The 25793-nt window shown below is 38.3% G+C and overlaps 1 protein-coding gene across 4 annotated transcripts in view; it reads left to right on the forward strand.

The window, feature by feature from the left end:
* The window catches only part of NRCAM (neuronal cell adhesion molecule), a 117909-nt gene that overhangs the window by 78391 nt on the left and 13725 nt on the right, over positions 1-25793 (forward strand). For 3 of the 4 annotated variants that reach the window (XM_029910824.1, XM_029910825.1, XM_029910826.1), the window contains 2 exons: positions 19737-19868; positions 24562-24640. In XM_029910824.1, coding sequence (XP_029766684.1) covers positions 19737-19868; positions 24562-24640 — 211 coding nt within the window. Of the gene's footprint in view, positions 1-13568; positions 13695-15255; positions 15409-19736; positions 19869-24561; positions 24641-25793 lie in introns of all 4 variants that reach the window. The other variant, XM_029910823.1, reaches the window with a different exon arrangement.

Here is a 25793-nt window from a genome sequence, read left to right on the forward strand (position 1 = left end):
GCCTTGCTGATAAAGATGCACCCTACATATTTTTCTACGAAGTTCCAGAGGAATTTGTTAGCTTTACTTCAGTAAACTCTAATTCTTTCTCTGCATTATGAAGTTGTATAGCACTCTCCTGTACATTCAGGGTCTAGGCGCGGTACTACCCTCTTACTAGCACGGGGTAAACAGGCATTCTTTCACACAAGCTCATCTACCTTATACAGGTTAGCCTTTATAGGTACGTCTGTACAGCCCACAGCAGTGAGTCTCTGAGCCCAGATCGACGGACTCAGGCTTGCGGGGCTCATGATACAGTGCTAATAAAAGCTGTGTTGTCATTTGTGGAGGGCTGGAACCAAGTCCCAACCCTCTGCCTAAGCTTCAGAGCCTGAACTCCAGCCCAAGCACCTACACAGCTATTTTTATGCACGCCTGAGTCTCTCAGCCTGGGCTCTGGGACTCAGTGCTGCTTGCTGTGTAGATGTACCCAACAACTGATACTGAAAGGACTCTGCCAAGCATAGGTGCACAAACTAGGGGTGCCGGGGATGCTCCTGCACCCCCTGTTTTGAAGTTATGAACTTCCATCAGATACAGGGTTTACAGTTTGGTTCAATGGCTTTCAGCATCTCCACTATAAAAATTGTTCCAGCACCTATGCTGCCAAGTATATGTTATCTGGGAAGAGGAACATCCTTTACTCCAGGGGGAATTCTGCACCACTGCGCATACGCAGCATTTATGTCCCCCACCGATTTTTTTTGCTTCCCCGCAGAAAAATGACTTTCTGACGGGGAAGCAAAGGGACGTCACAAGAGTTGTCGTGCGACTCTCCCCATCAGTATGTTCTGGGTGCCCAGGGAAGCCGGTGGAGAGAGAAATCACTGTGCGGCAGGAGGCGGGACTGGGGAAGACCCAGCTGATGGCCCCTACCCTGTGCCAAGCTCAGCTGCTGGTCCCGGCTGGGCTTGGGAGGATGGGACTTCCTCTTCCCCTGCACAGCACCCCCAGATTTCTCCCCCAGTAGCAGGAAGCTCTGCAAACTCCCCCACCCTACCCCACTTCCTGCATGCAACACTCCTCAGCTGCAGAGGGAGGGATCCCGGTACAGGGAGCTGCTCCCCAAGCTGCCCAACCCCTGTGCATCCAGACCCCCTCATACCCAGACCCTCCTGCCGAGCCTCCCCACCCCCACACTCAGAACACCCCCCCCTCCATGAGCCCCACCTCCACTGCACCTAGATTACTCCGATGAGTCACCCACACCTAGATCCTCACCCTACCAAGCCCCAAGCAACTGCACCTGGATCCCCCACTCCCTCAGAATCTAGACCACCCCCACTGAGCCCCCAACACCCAGACCCCTCTGCTGAGCTCTATCCCCCTCAACACCGAGACCCAACCACAATCACCTGGACACCTCTGCAGAGTCCGATTACAGTTGCACCCAGAGCCCCCCAACAATCCCCTGTGCATCCAGATCCCCCCCGCACCCAAATCCACTACTGATCTGCCCACACTTAGATTGCCCCACACAGAACCCTTTCAACCCACACCTGCATTCCCCCCACTAAAGCCCTCCACACTTGGATCCTGCCTTGCTGAGCCTGCCAGCCCACACAGAGGGACAGTGCCCTTGGGTGTTTCTGGAACAGGCCTGGTCCTTGCGCTGTGTCAGGCTTGGGTGCTGCCTCACTGTTGAGGCCATGTCTTGGTGGGGGAAGGGAAGGGAGAGGAGCTCCATAGTGATCTCCCACCTCTATGCAGCCAGTGGCCTGTGCTCCCCAATGCCGTGTTGGAGCCTCCACATTTATTTGACAAATAAAATTTGCAGAATTTTAAAATATTACGCACAGAATTTTTATGTTTTGGCGCAGAATGCCCTCAGGAGTAATCCTTGTTCTGAACCATGGTCACTGTTATCCATTTGGTCAACTTTCCTTCACTTACAAATTAAATATGGATAGGAGTTAGATTACTGACAGCACCTTAGGTGAATTTCTCTTCTGCTATATGTCTCTTCACAGAAAGAGGGCATAGAGGAGGTATCAGGTTGAACATATAGGCAACAACTTTCTTTGTCTCCTTTTTCTTCTCTTTCTCAGGCTCACAAATCTTATGACTGAGCACTCAGGGCTATTTCCTTCAATAGTTGATCTACTGCTTGAGGCACATGTTCATCTTTGGCTTTGGATTCAGCGCTATTTATTCCTTTGTGAGGTAGCTGGTCCCTTTGTCAGACACAGAATTGCCTTTGTGCAGAGTTCTTGAAGATAATACCTTCCTATTCTATGCATTTTCACACGTATAGTTCTTGTAATAGCTTTGGAAAAGGGAAGCAGTTGAGACAGTAGATAAGAGCAGAGCCCATTATGTGCATTTTCAATACGCAGCTCTAAACATTTTAATGTAGTTATGAGTCGTAAAGATGTCTATGCATTTGAGTGATTTAACTATACAGTTTACTGTGAAGACATAATTAACCCTGATGAAACATCCCTGTTTCCTAAGGAAAAGTAAGTAGATTATCAGAATCATAAATAAATATCTATGTGTGCGGTATCCTATCAAACATTTTTATACATTTGACAATATAAAAACATTGTCCAGTGAAAAATATATCAAAAGCAGTCAGATATGTTTAACGATATCAGTCAGTGAAGAACGTACTTCAATTCTAATCCAGTATGAGGTGACTCAGACAAATTTAATTTAAAGTGTTTATACTTTGAAATCGGATTTATAAAAATGGTATCTTCTTACAACAGATGTGTTTCTGTTGTGTATACAGCTTACTTTAACAGCAGTTTCTTTTTAGTGCTTTTTTACTCCATTTATCACTGAAAGGTCAACACAGCTGGGATCAAAGAAATTGGATTCTTGTTCTTCTTGGTCATCATAAACTAAGTCCCAATGAGTTCCAACCGTACAAACCCACTGAAGAAAAATAAGATTCCACATGTATAACTGAGGGTCTAATTTCAACCTTACTTTAAAAAAAAAGTCTCTAGTTCTTATGATTTCAAAGAAAACTTTGAAAACATGAATCAAATATAACTGAAGCCAAGACATCCAAGTAAGTTCTCGGACAACCTGAAATGACAGCTGTGAAATGTGAGCTTCCTCTTTCATCTCAATGGGAGTTAACTCAGATAGTAATGATGATAATTGATATGTCAACGTGGTTTCCACAGCTGAGACAGCAACACTTGTTTTTTTCCTCCCATCAAGGAGGAGCTAACTCCAAGAAGCCCAGCAATGCATTGAACCCCACTGATGGAGAGCCAAGCCCCAAAAGCCCAGTAGATCATGTGATCCAGTTTTCAGCATCTGCACAGTCTTTTGAAAACACCATCTCATTTTCTCCTCTCAAGTGGGTGGAGCTTATTTTCCGAGCAGAGCTTGGAAGAGTACAACTATTCTTTGTTTTTCGTACTTGACCCCCTGAAGACAAGCACATGTGTGGTGCAAGACAATGGGACAAGTCCCATGATGCCATATTCACAGAGTAGAACCACACCTTAAAATGCAGGATCAAGCAAAGCTATAACAAACTATGGATCTTTACTGTTCCGCAAAATTTTTACCATCGTCTCAAAATAAATCCTCTACCTTCTGAGCCAATACTTCTCTTCCTGTCTCTCCAGGCGGAAGTGGACTCTGAAATGGACGGTATACTACGGTTTCTAATCTTTTAAACAACCATCGTATCCTTGTTTTCTCAGTTTCTCTTAGCTGTTGATTGCTAAACTTGAGATTCTTTAAATTACCTCTAGCTGGATTGGTCAGATCTGAATGGTAGTGCTTGTCAGGGGAAGATAACTGTTTCAGGCATCCCAGAACTTTTTAAATCAAAATGAAGAGAAGTAATTTCTCTGCAATTTTCACATAATGTAAAATAGATATTTTAAATAGGAAAAAGAAAAAAGAAGGGTTGGGGGAAGAGATGGTTTCCTCACCCTACTGTGAGAAGTTAGAAAGACAGAATATTGCAGCAATTTAGAGAAAGTAAAAGGGAGAAAGAATTGTTCAGACTTACTATCCTGTACATATGAACCCCCATAACCAGATTCTCAGGGCTGGCTAGACTATTACATCAAGTAGGAAAATCCCTGGGGCCTTGGCAGAGCATAAAGAATTGAGCTCCCATTCCCTTCAATATTTCCACTCTCAAGAATCCTTAAACAAAAATCAAACAAAACAAGGGAGAGGCAGGAGATTCAACACCCCCTTTGTCATGCAAATCTGCCTTTCCCCGAACCTGCCCAGATCACTGAAGAGGGAAACACAGTCTTCACTTAACTGGATAAATGACCCTGTCACACTCTGTTTACTTTCCAATTTAAAATTACATGATCTTTGTCTTTCCTAACCCTAAAAAACAACAAGGAGTCCAGTGGCACCTTAAAGACTAACAGATTTATTTGGGCATAACTTTTGTGGGTAAAAAACCTCACTTCTTCAGATGCATGGAAGAAGTGAGGTTTTTTTACCCATGAAAGCTTATGCCCAAATAAATCTGTTAGTCTTTAAGGTGCCACCAGACTCCTTATTGTTTTTGTGGATACAGACTGACACGGCTATCTCCTGATACTTTCCTAGCCCTGTTCTGTTTGACCTTCTCCATCACTTCTGTTTACTCAGAATATGCAGCTCCTTATAAAGGTGATTTTTTTTAGCAACAGCTGGTTAAAATGCATGAATCTAAAAACTGCCTATATAAAACACATTTACCACATCAAATATTGGCACTTAGAAGGTAGATAACTACATAAATGTGTATTGATGCTTCTTTTGCAATCCATCAACTGGCTGGACTTGAGGCTACTGAAATAAAAGAGAAGATTATCGACTAAGAAGCTGGATGCATATACATTATTGAAGCAACCGGAAATACATCATTGTAATTACTTGACTTCAGTCCCACCTAGCACCTTCTATCATCAGGTCTTATAAATAGGTCATTAAGGAAGGGAGAAAGAATGAGATTTGTGGAACCAGCAAGATAAATACCACCAGATCATATGGGATGCAGTCACAAAGAGGCACAATTATTTGCATAATCTTCAGCACTATTAGCGCTAAAATACTAACACTTCTAATCAACCAAATACATTAGGATAGTATCTTATTCTCTGTATTAATCCCATATGATGATAATCATTAAAAATATTACTTTCGTTGTTGCAAAAAGATAAGGTGAGCACTGAGTTTGAAACTATCCCTTTTTAATTGTATCACTTGCATATACAATATGTAGCTGTTTGCTGTGGACTAAAAATCATTCTCAGCAGCATTCCTGTCTCCTAGTTTCAGCTAGACTGTTGGTTATCTCAATAGAAACATCAGCAAATTTGTGCTTGCAGGAGGAGATGAGACCACTATTAAGGATGGTCCTGTTATTAGGGCACTTGCCTCAGGAGACCCAAGTATGATTCCCTGCTTTCCCACAGGCTTCTTGCCTGACACTTGGCAAGTCACTTAGTTTCTCTGTGCCTCAGTTCCCCATTTGAAAAAAAAATGGGGCTAATGGTATCTGAGAGGGTTCTCATGAGGAGACAATACACTAAAAATTGTGCAGTGCTCAGGTAACTAGGATAAGTATTTAAGATAGATTTTCTGCACACTCAGCCTTTTCTCCAATATGACTTGCTCTTGCTAGTTGTTTTCGCCTCAGACCCCAAATCAGGAGGTATTTAGTGTACAGAGAAGAGCACCAGTCCAGCCCGGAAAAAAAGCCATTCATGAGCCCTTAGCTCACATGTGGAGTACAGTAGTGGAATTGCCTTTACAGGAGCTTGTGAAACTATAAAAGAATGCCTGTTTTGTCAGACAGTTTGGTTTGTAAAATTAGTTATGCCTTAATTACTTTGTTTTTCCTTCAGCTAAAACTCTATATTCAGACCCTTACCATCTCCTGTCTTGATTACTGTAGCATCCTCCTTCTCTTTGGCTTCCCTGACACCATTGTAGTCTACCTCCTTTATTCCATATAAAATGCTGCAGCTAAGATCATGTTCCCTGCTCCCTCTTTCAGTCCCTTCAGGGGGCTCCCCCTCCTCTGCTATACCAAATGCAAGCTTCTTGTCCTTGCCTTCAAGGCTCTACATAACTCTGTCGTAGTATCTTTTTGTATTACTTCCTGTCCACCGGTTCCATCAATGAGGCCAGATTTAATGCACCGTGTGTCCACTTTCTTATGAAATGTCTCCATGCTTTCCTCCATCCAGTCCCTACGTGTTGAACACCCATCAGGAGCTGGTCAACAAGGCCACTTCATTCTCCTTACTCAAATCCCCCTTGAATACTCATAGTAATTGGGAGAGTAGACTAGAGAAGATAGTAATGACTTCTTGGTAATAGCATGCAATCATTGCTTCCTTGCCGTAACTTTTCATGGTTCAGAAATCCGACAAATTTCATATGAAACTAGTTAGATGTGTAACAGGAAGGTGACTTTCCTGCCGCACTCTACTAGTAGAATATCATCTCAGCAACTCACATAACATGAGAGTAGCCTAATACTTGCATCTTCTAATTCTAAAAAAGCAATGCACTCTTGAGTTTCATTGTGCAATAGCTGTCTTTTAACAAAAATTCATTTTTATACAATTCTTTGTTTGCCCTGTCAATTCATGGCAGAATCTGCTACCTGTTGTATTTTCTTGTTTTATATTCTTGAGGCTATTCCTCATCTACCTATAATTTTTCAATAGTGCTTCATAAAAGGCAGGTCTTATCAACAGGGCAATACACAGAAATAGTATGATGCAGTTGTATAGATATATTCAACATAATTTCACTCTACAGAAGTCTAGAGATGTATGTTTCCTTCTCAACCCACCACTTTCTTCATGGAGTAGTAGTGTACTACTGCAGGACTTAGGGATTTCAGGATCCATATAAAGTCATGTTTCATGGTGAGTTTGTCACATGATTGGATCATTACTGAGGGAATTTAATTAGCTATTCAGTTGAAATAAATAATGAAAAAATTATCCGCCTCAGTTTTAAAACTTTGTTGTATCTCATTACTCATCTTACCGATTGTGTAGCTATGTGTAGCTTAGCTTAGTTATCTAGAGGAACAGTGTTAGTGAATGGCTGGAAGGTTATACATGGCTATACAGATTAATTAAAAACGGGTTGTCATTGATTTTAAAAAGAGATTATGATTAGTTAGGTCCTGGTCCTCTGATCCTACAATTAGATCCAGGCAGGAGAATGTTTGTACCCAAGAGAGTTCCTTTGAAACTAGTGGGGCTCCAGACAGTGCTTCCCATTGCAGGATTGGAGCCATGGTCACTGATTGATGCCAGTTATATTTTAGCATCATATCACTACTACAGAGTGGTTAACAGCGATTAATTTGTTGGAGGTAGCTGAACAATAATCAATCAGCCTGTGTAAACTGGTTCGCTTCATAGTAATCCAGTTTCTTCTTTGTGGAGCGAATGTACTATCAAATTACTGCTTGTACAGCACTATTGTATAGTTGCAGGGGCACAGAATTTAATGCACATTTACTCTTTCTTACTGAATAGGCATTTCTTCACAACAGTACTAAGCTTTTTTTTTTTTTAACCAGTTGGCACCGGTACAGTTTCAGAGCTCCTGCCAATTGGTTTTTATGCATTGGTGATGACTGCTGAGAAACCTCTGTTTTCAGAGCCAAAGGTTAATTGCCATTAGAGGTATGCTGACCCAGAAAGCAAGAATTTGGATAGATTTATGACAGGCTCTGGGTGTTCAACCACACAGACTCCTGGCTTTCATCACCTCAGGCTGCAGAAATCGTATTGTATTATGTAACATGCAGTATCATACAGCATGAGAACATGGTGCATGAGACAGACTTTAAAAAACAAACAAATCTCTCCAATTTTTCTAAAACTTATGGAAAATTAATTAAAAAAGGACAGGTATAAAATTAATGTAACTGAACTCTTTATTCAAAGTACTGTCTTCAGTAAGAAAAACCTAGAAAAGAAATCTGAACAATTAGTAAGCAAGGAAGGCCCTATAAAAATAACCATTTATAAGAATCAGATGAGAGTATATGTGGAGAATTTGAACATAAATCAGACAGTTGGGTTGATGTTGAACCTAAAGTACAAAGAGAATGAAGAACAGAGGCAACTTGGCCATTGTCTACAATTACGTATACAAGGAGAATTTACCAATGCCAGAGGGACTTTAATCTAGCAGTTCTAGCAGTCTAATTAGATCAAAAGCTCTCAACTGAAGTTGGAGAAGTTCAAAAAGGGAGTAAGATGCAAATTTTTAACAGGGAATGTAATTAGTGATTGGAATAGTCTGCCAAGCGATATAGTAGATTCTTTATCATTTGGAGTCTTTAAATTAAGATTATAAATCTCTAAAAGACATGGTCTAGTTCAGCCACAAGTTATAAAACTTGATCAAGGGTTTATTGGGTGAAATTCTGTGGCCTGTATATGCAGGAAGTCAAAGTAGTTGACCATAATCAACACTTCTGGCCTTAAAACCTATGAAAAAACTTACTGTTCCTTTGACACTTATTTTTAAAAAATCATTGACAACTTTGGAGAGACCAGAATATTGCAGGGAAAAAAAGAAGTACCAATTTACCCGCCCCCCTCCCCCCCCCCGCCAAAGAGTGCCATCCTGACAATCAGGGCCGCCCAGAGGGGGGTAGGTGGGGCAATTTGCCCCGGGCCCCTTAGGGGCCCCCACGAGAATATAGTATTCTATGGTATTGCAACTTTTTTTATGGAAGGGGCCCCCGAAATTGCTTTGCCCCAGGCCCCCTGAATCCTCTGGGTGGCCCTGCTGACAATTGCCATCCTGTAAGTCTTTTATCCCAGTATATGAATGAAACAAATACTAAGGACCAGATTGTGGCTGACCCCTGTTTGAGTGCGCAAATGAGTAAGGACCATTATGTATCTTGCATTCTGCCTGCCAGGGCCAGGCACAATCCCAGTCGCTGCACTCTCCTAAATTCAAAGACTGCTCAGTATTAGCTCACTATATGCTCATTATATGCTCTAGCTACCTCAGAGTGGGTATGGAGGAGTCAGGACTGCAGCTTAATGCCCTTACTTATATACATCATGATAGTATGTGATCATGTAATTAAAAATGGTTTTCCCCAGGCAACAATAAATCTGGCATTTGCTAACTTTTGAGTACTTGATTTTGAAATCTAAATTTCTTTTTTTAATGTAGATTTTTTGGGCCAGGGTTTGGTTTGGGATGTAATATATACAGTATAGTTTGGCTGAGAGATGATTGGGGAAGGCATGATCAAAGTCGACCAAAACGTTAATGAGGAAACAAGAAGTATGGGAGGAAGGAGAGTAATGATGTGGTTTGATAGCGTGCTGAGGGATTTAACTAGAAATAGTTGGATGAAATGAAGAAAATAAAACAGTAATATAAATATCAGAAAAAATTTCCTTACATGGAAATGATTAGGCTGTGGAATAATCTCATGAGAGAATGAGAGTAAACCCCCTCACTAGATTGGATTTAACAGCTGTAAATGAATTGCAAGGAACTCTCCTGCATTGGGAAGTAGGGGGATTGGCTCATCTTTTATCACAAGAATCTTTCTATCTGTTCAATACTTTTATGATTAAAAGGATCTTGCCAAAAGAGTGGCTTAAAGAAAAAGACTATTTTAAACCACTGTTCTAATTACTGTAAAAATGTTTTTTTATCATTTAGTTACTTTGTACATCTTTGAGAGATTTACAGAAAGAATGATCCCAAAGGAGTTTGTATGTAATTTTCTCTCTCCACTTGCAGCTAGAAGTACTGTATGAAATGGGTATTTCAGGTATTTCAAGCCCCTCTAATTTAAAAATGGTGCCATCTGTTTAACAACCTGACTTGATACCCATGGAAGTCAATGGGATTCTTTCCATTGACTTCAGTGGTCATTGGATCAAGTCCTAAATGAGTTCATCTGTTATTGCAGAGTTATGGTGCAGCAGATAATTATAAGTTCTTGCAGTAGCTATTCAGGTGTTTATTTCACATTAGTGAATTAAGTGTTATACTAAAGTGATATTTCAGGAGATACTGCAGGTGCTACTTCTGCTCTGAACTGAATAAATGTATGGTCTTGGTTTAATGGAAGTAATTTTTGTCCGTTTATGAATAGGTGTAAGATGTGAATTTCAGTTAGGAATCCTGTGTTGTCAGTTCTTTCTTGTCCCTTTGTATACTTTTATGATGCAAACAAGGATCTGTAGTAATAGCTTCTTGTGTTTTTTGGAGATACTAAGATGTGGAAAGGACATAGAAGGGTAAAAATGTTAGCCCAGTAAACAAAGAACAAACAAAGAAGCAGCAAGAAGATATAGATGATACTTTTTAATCAACTAAATTAAACTCAGATTGGCCAGCCATTAAGAACCACACTGACTTCTGCAGACAGTCCTAGAATCTATGAATCTATGACACTGGAAAATAAGAGATGTAGTTTTAGGGTGTAATTGAAACCTTACAATGAAACTGCATGAGAGAGTGAAACAAAGGGGAGTTGCTTTTTTATTCTGTTTGGTTTTTAATTATTTTGGTGGGTGGGGGCGGAAGGAGTGTTTAAATATATGTTAAAGACTGGACCTCAGATCATGTTTTCCTGGGATTATTTGCACAAGTCAGATGAACAGGACTTTGCTGCAGGGTTGGGTGTGGAATGCCAGCATGCTACATGTGATCCTGTATCTTTCAATAATGAGCTTTAAAAATATTAATATCTTTTCAGAGAAAATAATAATGTAAGTGTTCTGTGCCTTAAAGGATGGTAACATTTTCTAATCAGTTTCACTATTATTTTTCACTCTGAACAGATCACCCACAAACATATTCCTCATAAGTGTATTGCTGGAATGAGGAATTTTCTCTTTAGTTTTAATTTGGAGAATTAATTTCACAAACTAAGAAAATTTAGAATGAAATTTTCATACACATCTTTAATATTAGCCAATTTTAAAAATATTCATATCTGCAGCACATTTTGAATGAATTGCATTATTCTTCAAGATGTTGAAAGCAAATCCATAAATATTTGATCCTCTGAGTTAACAGAGTTACGAACATGGGAAAAGAATAAACTTGGCAGGATTTTAAAAAATGTGTGATAGCACCTGCGAATTGCACCATGAAGATCCTGTGGCCTGTTTGCAAAACAAATTTCAGACATATTTTTATTTACAATTTAATAATATTAATTTGGCAAGGATTGAGTGCTCTCCTATTTGTGAATCTAATTTGTAGAGTATTAGTCTGTCTGGTTCCACATGAGGGGTGAAATCCTGGCCCCACTGAAGTCAATGGGAGTTTTTCTATTGACTTTACTTGAGCTAGGATTTCACCTGTGGTATTTTGTTGGCCTTTGAGAAGTATTCTTGGTATTATATCTGAGAGAGAGAAAGTGCCTTTTTACTAGAAGTGGAAACCTCAGTGACAAATAATACTACAATAGCAGAATATCTGCACAGAAAAACAATTTCATGCATTGCTCTCTGAAGGAAAACCACTTAGTGAATGCATTGGTCTTGATTTCTATTTAGATGGATTTCAGGATGATATATGTTGTGAAAAAGAACCTATTTACTTAATTGCATTGAGCAAACAAGAATACTGAAACCAGTTTCTATTTATGAATAGCCCAATTGAAGAACTATAAAGTAAATATATTTATTTAAAAGAAGTAAGCCAAAATATAGCTATTTAAGGATCCACAAGAAACTGGTCCCACTCATTGTAGTCAAATGCCTTCTCCTCATCCAGGGAAAACACCACATGTTGAAGGGAATGTCTTTTTGGCAGTGTTTATAAGGTAATTCCATAATATCCATAATTCTTTCCAATGAATCTTTCTTGAGTATGCAAAATATTGATTTCTACCCTTCGCACCAGAATATTTTGGTAGTGGGTACACCAATATGTGGTTCTTGCTGTTTTTTTCAAGTAGTACAGTCATTTTCATGCAAATGTGAGCTTTTGAAGTTTTGGGCCTCTGTTTCTCTTTTTTGTTTAGCCACCCACTTTATATTGTTCAAAAAGAGAAACAAAACCCATCCACTTTCGACTGGGTCCAGATTTACTATAGTTGACTAGCTGTTTTTGACCAAGGTCTGAATTAACAGTCTGGATGCTGTAACCTACGGTTTCAAAAGTGTCCACTTATTTTGGGTACCTCAATTTTAGGGTTACCAACTTGAAACATGAAGGGCCTGATTTTCTGAGGTGCTCAGCACTGCAGCTTCCACTGAAGTCAGTTGGAGTTGTGGATGCTAAGTGCTTCAAAAATCAAGTTCCTAGGTATTTTGAGGCTGGTCACCAAAAATTGTGCTATCCAAAAGAAATGGAAAATTGAAAATGTACGTCTCCACCTCCTAAATCATAGAAATTAGAGAGAGAAAAGGATAATATCTCCCAAAGATTCTCAAGGAGTGTGTAGGATTGTCCTACCTCACTCAGTTTTCCAGAACCAGAAAATAAAATTATATGGCTCTTGTTTTTTTCCCTTGACGTTAGTGTCTGCATACTGATTACTTGCTTTTCAAGAATGGGTTAGAATTAAGACACATTAACTAGAATCTAAAAATAGTTAATTGCTTTTTTGGTGGGGGAGAGTTACTGTTGATGGCTAAATTGTCAATAGAGTAATAAAAGTCTGAAATGTTAATTAAGATTATTTAAGAAATACTCTTCTATAAATGTTAGGGTTTAGCACATCTGTAATCTGGCTTGCTTTCAGAGTAATTTACATTACCCTGTCTTTTTCATATTTTATCAAGTAAAATTATTTGTAAAGAAACCTGCATGAACTTAGAGTATGCATGTGTTGATTCACTTAACAGGTAAGATTCTGTTGTCTGCTGTGTTGTTTAAACAGTCTTTTCCTATGTAAAACTGTTTTTACTCTTTTTATGTTTCTTCTTTTCTACTATCTCTGGTGATGAAGGATACTCAGAAACCCTTTTTGCAACCTCCCCTGTCATACATACTGTCCATCTAACATTCTATAAGGGTATTGTGATCCTTTTTATCATTATAAATTCAGTAGAGATAGTTGAAAAGCAAAATTCTATGCAGGGCCTGCAGTGAGGAATTTTCAAAGTCTGTGAAATACCACATGGAATTAAGGAAATTGTGTACATGCATTACAATACATCCTCTCCTACAGTTCCCAGTACTGAGTGACCTGTAGAATGCTCTTCACTTTTCAGCTGTCTGCATTGTACTTCAAGAGATTTAAACGATAGTATTTTCCAGGGCTTTGGCAATTTGGTATTTTAAAGTGTTTGGCAATTTTAGTGGTCTAGGCCATGCCAGTAGAGCTCATAGATTTAGTTCTCCTTTCTAATTTAATAGTGTAGTGACTACCTGCTGTTCAACTACCGCATGTTCTAATGCTGTAATTTAGTCACTAATTTTCAATAATGGAAACAATGAGTATGTGTGAACCGTACATTCCATATATATGTGGTCCAAATTAGCATAGTGCTTTCTTAAGATAGATTTTATTATATGCATGGAGCCACAATTTCATATTTTGCTTTGTTTTTCTATTGTGTATTCAGTGCGACCAGTTTATCCAAGGATCAGAAATGTTACTGCATCTGCTGCTGAGACCTATGCCAATATCAGTTGGGAGTATGAGGGACCAGATCATGTGAACTTTTATGTTGAATATGGTGTAGCAGGCAGTAAGAAGTCATTTCATTTAATTATTCTAAGTGCTGAGATATATTTTAAAATATTTGAATAACTGAATTTGGCATATATGGATCTAGCTTTGTTGATAGTTTTTTAAATGTCTAGAAAAATATCTTTTAATTTGATCTAGCAGACTGAGTCATATAGTAATAAAAATTCCTGCTCTTCAGGATACATGATGCTTAGAAAATAAGCCTTTGTTCCCTTGTGTTACTTTATCAACTCTTGTGAACAAGAACCATTACTACCTTTAACTGCCTGAAGCTGTTTCTCATGCAGTGATTACAATCCTGCTGTGAAAATAAATTGTGGTGGTTCTATTAAATGTCCTAAGAAAATTACAGTGACAAAAATACATATATCAAAATAAAAAAGAATCAAACAAAAGCAAATCTTGTTAAGTTATCCCTTAAAATAGCAGCAGCCAAATAGCATATTATGAATAGCAAACTTCTACCCACATATTAGCATGTAGTTAATATCAAAAATAAAGCTCTAATCCTCTGTAAGAGCAGTTTGATTTAGTTCTCTTTATGCATTAACATTATGATGCTGAGTTGATAAAATGGAGATACTTCCAGTACACTGTCCTTATTAAATGGTGAATAAATGCCAAAGACAGTGTACAGTAGAACCTCAGAGTTACAAACACCAGAGTTACAAACTGACCAGTCAACCACACAGCTCATTGAGAACCAGAGGTATGCAATCAGGCAGCAGCAGAGACAAAACAAAAACAAAAAAACAAATACAGTACAGTACTCAGTTAAATTTAAACTACTAAAAAAAAGAGATTGTTTAAAAAAAGATTTGTGAGGTTAAGGAAACTGTTTCTGTGCTTGTTTCATTTAAATTAAGATGGTTAAAAGCAGCATTTTTCTTCTGCATAGTAAAGTTTCAAGGCTATATTAAGTCAATGTTCAGTTGTAAACTTTTGAAAGAACAACCGTAACATTTTGTTCAGAGTTATGAACATTTCAGAGTAATGAACAACCTCCATCCCCGAGGTGTTCGTAACTCTGAGGTTCGACTGTAATTGTAAGTCGTCTTATGAAAAGGTATAAGTTTTGTTCTGAACTTTGCACAGAATCACTTGAGATGATTTTAGAAAAAAACATTCAGAACAATCAGGAACTATTTCCACATCATCTTCAGCATTTAAAGAGAATTTCTCAACAAAAGTAAATGCTGATTAAAAGTGCAAGCAGTATTATCAAATTCAGTAAATACATATTTTCTTTATATAATTTATAATTGAAAATTCAAACACATTTCTTTAAATAGATGCAAAATAATTATCTGTAATGCAGTGGAACAAAAGTACAAAATAAGCATTCTTATTTAGATAGTTGTTTTTCTTGATATTGCATGCAGTATAGTACTGACAATCATTATTTTGCCTAAAATTATATTCTTTTTGGAGAAAGCAGTTATTTGTTCAGCAAATCCAAGTTTAGCCAACTGACTATAGAAAGTGTTCTGACTATAACTTAGAGTAGCAGATAGTAACTTAAAATATTCCAACTTGTTGTTTTCCTAAAATTTTTATAGGCAAAGAAGATTGGAAAAAAGACATTGTAAATGGTTCTCGGAGCTTCTTTGTGTTAAAGGGTTTAACACCAGGAACGTCATATAAAGTCCGGGTTGGTGCTGAGGGTCTGTCTGGTTTTGTGAGTTCAGAGGATGTGTTTGAGACAGGTCCAGGTGAGGCACACCATACCAATTCTGTCTCACATTCAGAATTGTGATATGCCAAGTGCTGAAACATTGAATTGCTGCTAGTGGGGAGATATTGTAGCTAAAACATATTGATATCGTTTTCTTCAGTAGTGCTAAACTACTTTGTAAACTTCTAGACATGCCAGCCTATCTACTTTGTAGACTATGAATGTTTTCCTCCTTTCAGTTCACTTTGTTTCCCTGCCATTTATGTTATGGGAAAGAACACTTACTGTTCACATTCATTCTGAATTCTGTGCACTTAAGCTGAAATTGTTTCTAATTCATCTTTGAATTGAATTAGAACCTATTGTGCAATATTTAAATAACATGGTGTACTGTAACACAGCAGAATATCTAATTTTAAAACTAACAATCTCAATATCAGCAGTTTAGTTTCCAGAAGCATGATGTAAAATTGTTATGAGTTATCAGGAGTCTAGGTATCTGATTTAAGTAAATATTTCATGTAATCCTTGAATATATCATATGCCAGTAGGATGAATGATAAATAAGAAGATCTCTAGTAATAAATGTTTCTTTTTCCATCAAACATTGGCTTCCAGATGATGTTTATATCACTTAAACTACAAAATACCATAATTAATAAGACAGCTTTAACTATTTGAAGTGTTCCATACATATTTTCCATAGAAAAATAATAGATTTTAGTGCAAGAAAGTTTGCAGCAGTTGTGTCTTCGTATGAGAATAAATGATGGCTGTTCATTTAACTCAGAGAAAGGGTTTTATTGGAAATGTATTGATGTCGTGATGAATATGGTGTTGCAATATCAGCATGTACTTGATAAAATGTTATTGTTTGGTCTGTGTTTGCTAGGCATTCTTGCTCATTCCAAGCAATGTGGGCTATGGACAGTTATCCTAGTAGATCTTACTTTGGTCTCACCTACTACACAAACATTATGATTTAAGAAAATAGATTGCTAATATGTAAAGTAGTTTGAGCAATATGAAATAATGATCCCACAGATAACAAAGCAAGTGATTAACATGCCAGTTTGAAAGAGCGTTCACTTTCTAAAATCATAATGTTTTTGTTTTGTTTCATGTTTATAGTACATTAATGCTCATAGTCTTACAATGTTGCTATAGGAAAGCTTTTGAAACATAATGCTAAATAGCAGTGCCCCACAAACATTTGCAGTTTCAGTAAAAAGGTTTTTATTAGTAACCTTTTAGCCAGAGGAGGCTAGTGATTCCAGAAAACGGGTATGCAAAATTATATATGTAGGTGTGTTCAGAACCAGTAAGCACCAGAGCGCAAAGATTGTATTGTAACTCACTCAAAGCGGCGGGGGAGGGGAAGTCCAAAACCTTCCCAGTCAACATTCTGCTTAACAATAAAACTTCAGTAGATCAAAAAGTCAAGACTCCTATATGTATCTGTGAGTAAGTTAAACACCTTGGCTCCATTCCTTGAGTCTTTCAAGGCTGGGAACACTAGAGGCAATGTTCTCTCTTCCTGGCAAAGTTCAATATAAAGCATTGCTTTTGAGTCCCCCATCAGATGAGTTGTACAGCAAAATTCTTTCTAAAAGAATCTAGCTATGTCACTTTCTGAAATCGGGGCTAATGCTGCTAAACATTGGGGAGGGGGACAAAAGAGCAAGATACCCTTTTAGAGTACTCCTTGGCAAGGGAGGAAAATCTTAGACTGGGTATGTGAGGCCCCTACCAGAAAATGGCTGTTTGTTCTAGCAAGCATTCCTATAGAGCATCTTCATAATGTGTGATTTTTCTCTTCTTGAGTATGTCCAGTATAGTGGGTTATGTTTTTTTTCTCACATATTAGCAGCTTCTGTGTTCATCAGGAGTAAATATCTTTCTGCCAGAAGCAGATAATTAGTTTAGAGTAAACAGAAAATTTTATTCCATTTTTTAAAGTTATACTGGGCTTTAGAAACCCCTCCCTATTGGATATACAATAAGTCAAAGAATACAAGAAGCTGCATAAGTAAGTTTTCATCTGTACTCTTATCATCTCTCTTGCATGTTTTTATGCATGGATTGTTTTGTTTGATACTATTTTCTTACTACATTTGAATGTTAAATGTGCTTGTGTGTTTTGCTATAATATTTGCTACTAAAATTTTAATGCCTCCTTATATACGCATGTTTACAAAAAGCAAAATCACTCTAACGTAAACGTAGACAAGAAAAGAAAACTACTGGTATAGGTTAATTTATAATTCAGAGCGAGATCACCTTTCTGCTTCTGTTTGTTTTTTCTTGTAAATATTATCCTGACATTTCTATATATTTAAGTTTTAGGTTTTTAACCTCCAATTTATATAAAAAAAGAGAGAAAATGGGTTTGTTTTATTTTCTCATGTGTATTAGTGGAAGCGTTGGGATCAATTCTGTAAGAAATATTATTCAGCTTCTAAAAATCAGAATACAGATGCCCCACCAAAGGCTGTGAAAGCTGCAAAAATCAATCCCACACCAACCAGACTCATCCAATGATCAAGAAATCAAGTGAAGGGCAAATCATACCCTCCCCCAGTAAAACCAATAGGAGGGTACTAAGAAACAGGCAAACTCATCCCCAGAACTTCTGATGGGAATAGGATTTGCACTCTAGGTGGAATGAGCAGCAGGTCCTGCCTCCAAACTTCAGATACCCTAAGGGCAGGTCTACACTTACTTCCTGGTCCGGCCGTAAGCAATCGATCTTCTGGGATCGATCCCGGAAGTGCTCGCCGTCGACGCCGGTACTCCAGCTCGGCGAGAGGAGTACGCGGCATCGACGGGGGAGCCTGCCTGCCGTGTCTGGACCCGCGGTAAGTTCGAACTAAGGTACTTCGGATTCAGCTACGTTATTAACGTAGCTGAATTTGCGTACCTTAGTTCGAAGTGGGGGGTTAGTGTGGACCAGGCCTAAGTTTGCCTACAGATCCTGGGGAATCCAGGATCTGGAGAGGGAGACTATGCCATGGAGGTGGCTGATCCCCTTTCATACAGAGGCAGAGCAAGGGAGATTCATGTGTGGATCTTAAGACATAAACTACTCTTATGTAGAGTTTCTACTGAGATTGGATGTGAGATGCCACTGATCTCAACAGAAATTCTGGGTAACCTCCCTGACACATGGGCTCACGTGAAATGGAGCAGAGGAATCTAGAAATTCTGGATAAAAATCTCCCATCATCTGTGCAGAGAGGGGAATTTGTGCCTGGGCTTTCCCCATCCTTGTGGATTTGTTGTCTCTACCAACCCCTACAGACCCAAATCTCCTGGACTGCTCTTCACAGTCCAGGGGTTCTATGAGTGAGGAGCGGCAGGGAGCAGACAGACTGGTGGCAGGTGGATGCACCCCTCCTTTTCTTCTCTCAACTGACTTCTCCTCTACAGGGTTCCCTCTCCCTTTAAGGGGAGTCCTCGGGGCAGCTGGCTCCACAATTTTTACTTGTGAGAGTGGGAAAACACTGCGTTCACTAGGAAAACTCGTCCTGTGTAACAGAGGATAGGAAGCAGTGGGCACAGCACCCAAACCACACAGATTTCTGGGATGCACTGGAAATGAAAGCTCCAATCCTGCGCAAAGGCCCTCAGTGTCTGCTCTATAATTGATGTCTCTTCTGAATGTCACTTTTCAAAGTCATCGTAGACAGTCAGAGGAAACTCACTCAGAGAGAGACCCAGCGCGGGGCTGCCCAGTCATATGCCACTTACTCCTTCAGAAGCTAAAAAGGGTTGTTAAATCATAGCAATTGAGATGGACTGTCTGATAATATTTGGCTTGGAAGAGAGCAGAATTCGCTTTACATGGTGCTCAAATGCTGATTTTTTATTCTAATTGAATGATGGGGTCTTGAATGACCTACCTTCTCCCTTGTTTCAGTGAAATTGGCCTCCGCTAGCCAAAGAGTATTTGCTTTTTTTAGAATGTAACCCAGATGTTTTATAAATTATAAAACACAATTCCTTTTTTTACTTGTATCAATGTAAGTTTCAGAACAATTTTAACATTAGTAAAAAGTGTAAATGTGTAGGACATGTACATGTTTTACAGTGAATTGTTAAACTTAAATGATAAATTAAATTAGTAAAATACAGGAATATTAGACATATTCAAGAGTCAGTTCTAAGCTTTTTTACTCGTAAACCTACACTTTTTAATTTAAACATCTACAAACTACAGTGCTGCTATATCCCTCATGATTGCTAATTGCCACTTGTTATTATTGCTGCATTAATAAATTATACATTATTTATGCAAATAATAATATAATACACATTTAAATGTGTATCAGATAATCTAATATTTTTTTCCCTTTCATTCTTCAGCAATGGCAAGCCGGCAGGTTGACATTGCTACTCAAGGATGGTTCATTGGTCTTATGTGTGCTGTTGCTCTTCTTATCTTGATTTTGCTGATTGTTTGCTTCATAAGGAGGAATAAGGGTGGCAAATATCCAGGTAGGATATACATCAATGTAAACTAAAATAATAACATGCAGGAGAAGTCACACCTGTTTATCAGCTAGTCATAGTGGACATTGACTGCATAACATCATGTGCTAATAGCCAGTTAGAAAGCTTTCTTTGTGCCAATTGTTCTAAAGCTATTTCAGAATAAGTTGTACTCAATGCATTACTTAGCCACAGATGTGTCTGGATAGTCACTATGGTGTAGTTTTGTAAATATAATTCCATAAATAAACTGAGATATACATAGCACACAATTACTAACTATATTGGGTGTTTTGATTTTAGCATGTCATGTTGAGCTGGCTTGTGGTAAAAGGAATCAGTTATTTCAATATGTAACTATAAGAGCCGGAAGTCACTACTCAAGAAGACATGCATTATCATAATTTTACCATCTGAAAATACTACCAAAGGTGATTCACATCACCTTGTATAATGGAATATAAACTAAATATGTACCAACTATGAAAATTGTTACTTGCGTAAAAATTTGATACTATAAACCATATACCCATAACTACTCTATCAGGATAACATATCAGAATAATAACTAGCAAAACAGCAATGAAAAGACACAAACAATATTTTTTTTAAAAACTTGTAAGATTCATAATATAATTTCCCATGGTTTATTGGCATATGTACTATATTCACAATTTATTGGCATATGTACTACAGTAACTCCTTGATTAATGTTGTAGTTATATTCCTGAAAAATGCTACTTTAAGCGAAAGTGTATATATATACACACACACATATACACAGTATAAGTTTTAAACAAACAATTTAATACTGTACACAGCAATGATGATTGTGAAGCTTGGTTGAGGTGGTGCAGTCAGAGGGTGGGATATTTCCCAGGGAATGCCTTACTGCTAAATGATGAACTAGCACTCGGCTGAGCCCTCAAGGGTTAACACATTGTTGTTAATGTAGTCTCACACTCTACAAGGCAGCACGAATGGAGGGAGGGGAGACAACATGGCAGAGAGAGACAGAGACACACACCATGTGTCAGAGAGAGAGAGACGAGCATTGCCCCTTTAAGTACTCTGACCTCCCTCTAAGTACATTGCCTTTTTAAGTAGATTAGCAAGTTGAGATATCAGCTGCTGCCAGCAAACCCCTTCCATCCTGAGCCCTGTTGTGTCCCTCCCCCCTGCTCTGTGGATACAGTAGGGGGAGGGGGACACCCTGACATTAGCACCCCTCTTCCCCCCACCTCCCCACAGCAAGCAGGAGGCTCCCGGGAGCAGATCCAAGGCAGTGGGGGGAGGGACAGCTGAACTGCCCAGCAATTGATAGCCTGCTGGGCCGCTGCTGCACAGGGAACTTAGGGGAGCGGGGAGCTGATAGGGGGCTGCCAGTCCACCCTGGTTCCAAGCACCCACCAGCTAGCTCCGATGGGCTGCTCTTCCTGCAAACAGTGGACAAAGCAGGCGGCTGCCAGTCTACGTTATAAGGGAGCATTGCGCAAGTTTAAACGAGCATGTTCCCTAATTGATCAGCAACATAACAACGAAACAACGTTAACTGGGATGACTTTAAGGGAGGAGTTATTGTATTTAAATATCTATCTTCTATGTTAGTTATTCCTAGGCTTCTGTCACCTTGGTATCAAAGGCCCGAATATTGCAAATATATGTTAATATCTTTACATGAGTTAAATAGCACTAGTCACATGCATAAAGTTAGTTAAATCTCTAAGTGTTTCCCGGATTGGGGCCTCAGTATACAAAGGAGATGTATTTCATTGAAAATAGTATTTTTAGGGGAAATATTTTGAAAAATACAGTTAACTTTAAGAGAGACAAGATTATGTCAAATTTATCCCCAAATATAGGGGATTTTTTTGCTTGGTTTTGGTTAGTTTTTAAAAAAATAAAGTTACAACAACAAAAATTCTTCCAATAATTAAAAAAATCCAATGGAAACAATTTTTTAAATAAAAATAAACATTCCCTGTGTATTGTTTGTAACCCAGGCATTGCTGCAATTGTGCTAGTGGATAAGAAAGTGAAAACAAATTTGCTAGAAACTGGCTATAATCAAAAACGAAATGAACTAATCATTTTTATTTATTAGTATGAGAGAAATGCAGTCAACTGACAGCATAAATAAATAAAACTAATTTATTTAAATTTTAATAATCTAACTTTTTTATTAACCTAGAAAACGAATGCATTTTTAAAATCGGATTTTAAATCTGAAAGTGGCGCTTTTTAAAGACACCATAATAGAGGCCCAACTTCAATGTGTACCCCAAATTAAGAAACACAGTAAAAGAACTAAAAAAGAGCCACCGTGGCTTAACAACCATGTAAAAGAAGCAGTGAGAGATAAAAAGACTTCCTTTAAAAAGTGGAAGTCAAATCCTAGTGAGGCAAATAGAAAGGAGCATAAACGCTGCCAAATTAAGTGCAAGAATGTAATAAGAAAAGCCAAAGAGGAGTTTGAAGAACGACTAGCCAAAAACTCCAAAGGTAATAACAGAATGTTTTTTAAGTACATCAGAAGCAGGAAGCTTGCTAAACAACCAGTGGGGCCCCTTGATGATCGAGATACAAAAGGAGCACTTAAAGACGATAAAGTCATTGCAAAGAAACTAAATGGATTCTTTGCTTCAGTCTTCATGGCTGAGGATGTTAGGGAGATTCCCAAACCTGAGCCGGCTTTTGTAGGTGACAAATCTGAGGAACTGTCACAGATTGAAGTGTCACTAGAGGAGGTTTTGGAATTAATTGATAAACTTAACATTAACAAGTCACCGGGACCAGATGGCATTCACCCAAGAGTTCTGAAAGAACTCAAATGTGAAGTTGTGGAACTATTAACTAAGGTTTGTAACCTGTCCTTTAAATCGGCTTCTGTACCCAATGACTGGAAGTTAGCTAATGTAACACCAATATTTTAAAAGGGCTCTAGAGGTGATCCCGGCAATTACAGACTGGTAAGTCTAACGTTGGTATCGGGCAAATTAGTCGAAACAATAGTTAAGAATAAAATTGTCAGACACATAGAAAAACATAAACTGTTGAGCAATAGTCAACATGGTTTCTGTAAAGGAAAATCGTGTCTTACTAATCTATTAGAGTTCTTTGAAGGGGTCAACAAACATGTGGACAAGGGGGATCCAATGGACATAGTGTATTTAGATTTCCAGAAAGCGTTTGACAAGGTCCCTTACCAAAGGCTCTTACGTAAATTAAGCTGTCATGGGGTAAAACGGAAGGTCCTTTCATGGACTGAGAACTGGTTAAAAGACCGGGAACAAAGGGTAGGAATTAATGGTAAATTCTCAGAATGGAGGGGGTAACTAGTGGTGTTCCACAAGGGTCAGTCCTCGGACCAATCCTATTCAACTTATTTATAAATGATCTGGAGAAAGGGGTAAACAGTGAGGTGGCAAAGTTTGCAGATGATACTAAACTGCTCAAGATAGTTAAGACCAAAGCAGACTGTGACGAACTTCAAAAAGATCTCACAAAACTAAGTGATTGGGCAACAAAATGGCAAATGAAATTTAATGTGGATAAATGGAAAGTAATGCACATTGGAAAAAATAACCCCAACTATATATACAATCTGATGGGGGCTAATTTAGCTACAACAAGTCAGGAAAAAGATCTTGGAGTCATCGTGGATAGTTCTCTGAAGATGTCCATGCAGTGTGCAGAGGCAGTCAAAAAAGCAAACAGGATGTTAGGGATCATTAAAAAGGGGATAGAGAATAAGACTGAGAATATATTATTGCCCTTATATAAATCGATGGTACACCCACATCTCGAATACTGCGTACAGATGTGGTCTCCTCATCTAAAAAAAGATATACTGGCACTAGAAAAGGTTCAGAAAAGGGCAACTAAAATGATTAGGGGTTTGGAACGGGTCCCATATGAGGAGAGATTAAAGAGGCTAGGACTCTTCAGCTTGGAAAAGAGGAGACTAAGGGGGATATAAAATCATATAAAATCATGAGTGACGTGGAGAAAGTGGATAAGGAAAAGTTATTTACTTATTCCCATAATACAAGAACTAGGGGCCACCAAATGAAATTAATAGGCAGCAGGTTTAAAACAAATACAAGGAAGTTCTTCTTCACGCAGCGCACAGTCAACTTGTGGAACTCCTTACCTGAAGTGGTTGTGAAGGCTAGGACTATAACAGCGTTTAAAAGAGAACTGGATAAATTCATGGTGGTTAAGTCCATTAATGGCTATTAGCCAGGATGGGTAAGGAATGGTGTCCCTAGCCTCTGTCTGTCAGAGGATGGAGATGGATGGCAGGAGAGAGATCACTTGATCATTGCCTGTTAGGTCCACTCCCTCTGGGGCACCTGGCATTGGCCACTGTCAGTAGACAGGATACTGGGCTAGATGGACCTTTGGTCTGACCCGATACGGCCGTTCTTATGTTCTAAAGTGTCCCTTTTAAATCATGTTCAAAAATGGCTGCAACAAAGAACTTTCACTACTGCCAAATGATGTACAGTATCTTGTCCTTCAGTAAAGATATTTTTAAACTACCACATATGTATTTTATTTAGAAGTAACAATCTAAGGCCCCAGATCCTGCCAAATCCATATTACTCATAACCACATAGGTCATTTTGCAGGATCAGGGCATTAAATATTTAGTCCTAAAATTTAATGATAAAAATCCCAATTTCAAATATTGTAGTGAAGGAAAAGGAAGATGCACATGCTGATCCAGAAATACAGCCTATGAAAGAAGATGATGGAACATTTGGTGAATACAGGTAAGCAGCTGACACACAGTTTTCCTTATGTTTCCTTCTCTTGTTACTTTTTGGATTTAGGAATAAAATATAGTTTATAGGAGATGACACTTATTTTATGAAAATGAAATTACAACTCTTTGTAATGGTGCAAATTACTTTGCATTTAATGTTTTACAGAATTAATTATAAATATATCTTTAATGAGACTGGTAGAAAAATTTAAAACATCAAGAATTATGATTTGCAGTATTATGCTAATTTTATCATATATTTTAGTGATGGGCCATCACTGTAACATTCAGATCCAAATTTGAATTTTGATGTCTCAAAATTAAGGGCATTTCCATGCACAGTTTAGTCTCTCTGGCCCATCTTTAATATATTGAAAAGATCAAATACTTGGCAGCACTTTTGCCCTGTCCTGCAGCACATATAAAATACTCTGTCTTGGAAATGTGCTTCTCATAAAAACATCGACAACAGTAACTTGTATCCCATTCATTGGAATGCAGGTTCTTTTAAAATTGCTGCCAGTACCAATACAGAAACACCAAAAAAATCAGTTAAATGACAGAGAAGAGGGACTATCGCTCAGGAAAAACACACCACTCTGGAGAATTCAGTGCATGAGATACAGCAAACTGCTTCAGACCATGCCACTGAGCTGACTGTCATTCTTGCATGCCATTTTTGACTGTCATTCTTATAGAAACATGTGAGCTGAATCTCCTTGCAGCACAAAAAAAAGATGCTCTTTAAAGAAGTCTTTTCATAATATTTACATATGGTGTGTTTTAAAGAGAGCTGTAACATGATATTAAATACATTTTGATTTAGTACAGAAAAGGATTTTATTATTTCTTTCACAGGTCAGTGTTACATTTATTTTTCCATAGGTAATATATTCTTTATAATATATTCCTATGTAAATAACATTTTAAAAGACTTTAATTTTTGTATGTAATCGATTCTAGTGCATGGAAAGTCTGTTCTTTCAAATGCGGTTCACTGGACTGTTGTAACATTTTTTGTGTAGCGGAATGTGCATCTCATCTGGCTGGAATAATTTCTATATTTTTTCACTGTTCTGAATGCCAAAGAGCAGTTTCTGTTTACTCCTGCGGCTATAAAAATTATTCTAATCCCTCATAATATTCGCCAAGTCAGTACA

This window comes from Terrapene carolina, unplaced genomic scaffold (assembly GCF_002925995.2).
Source record: "Terrapene carolina triunguis isolate 2854851 unplaced genomic scaffold, T_m_triunguis-2.0 Scaffold68, whole genome shotgun sequence".
Classification (NCBI taxonomy): Eukaryota; Metazoa; Chordata; order Testudines; family Emydidae; genus Terrapene; species Terrapene triunguis.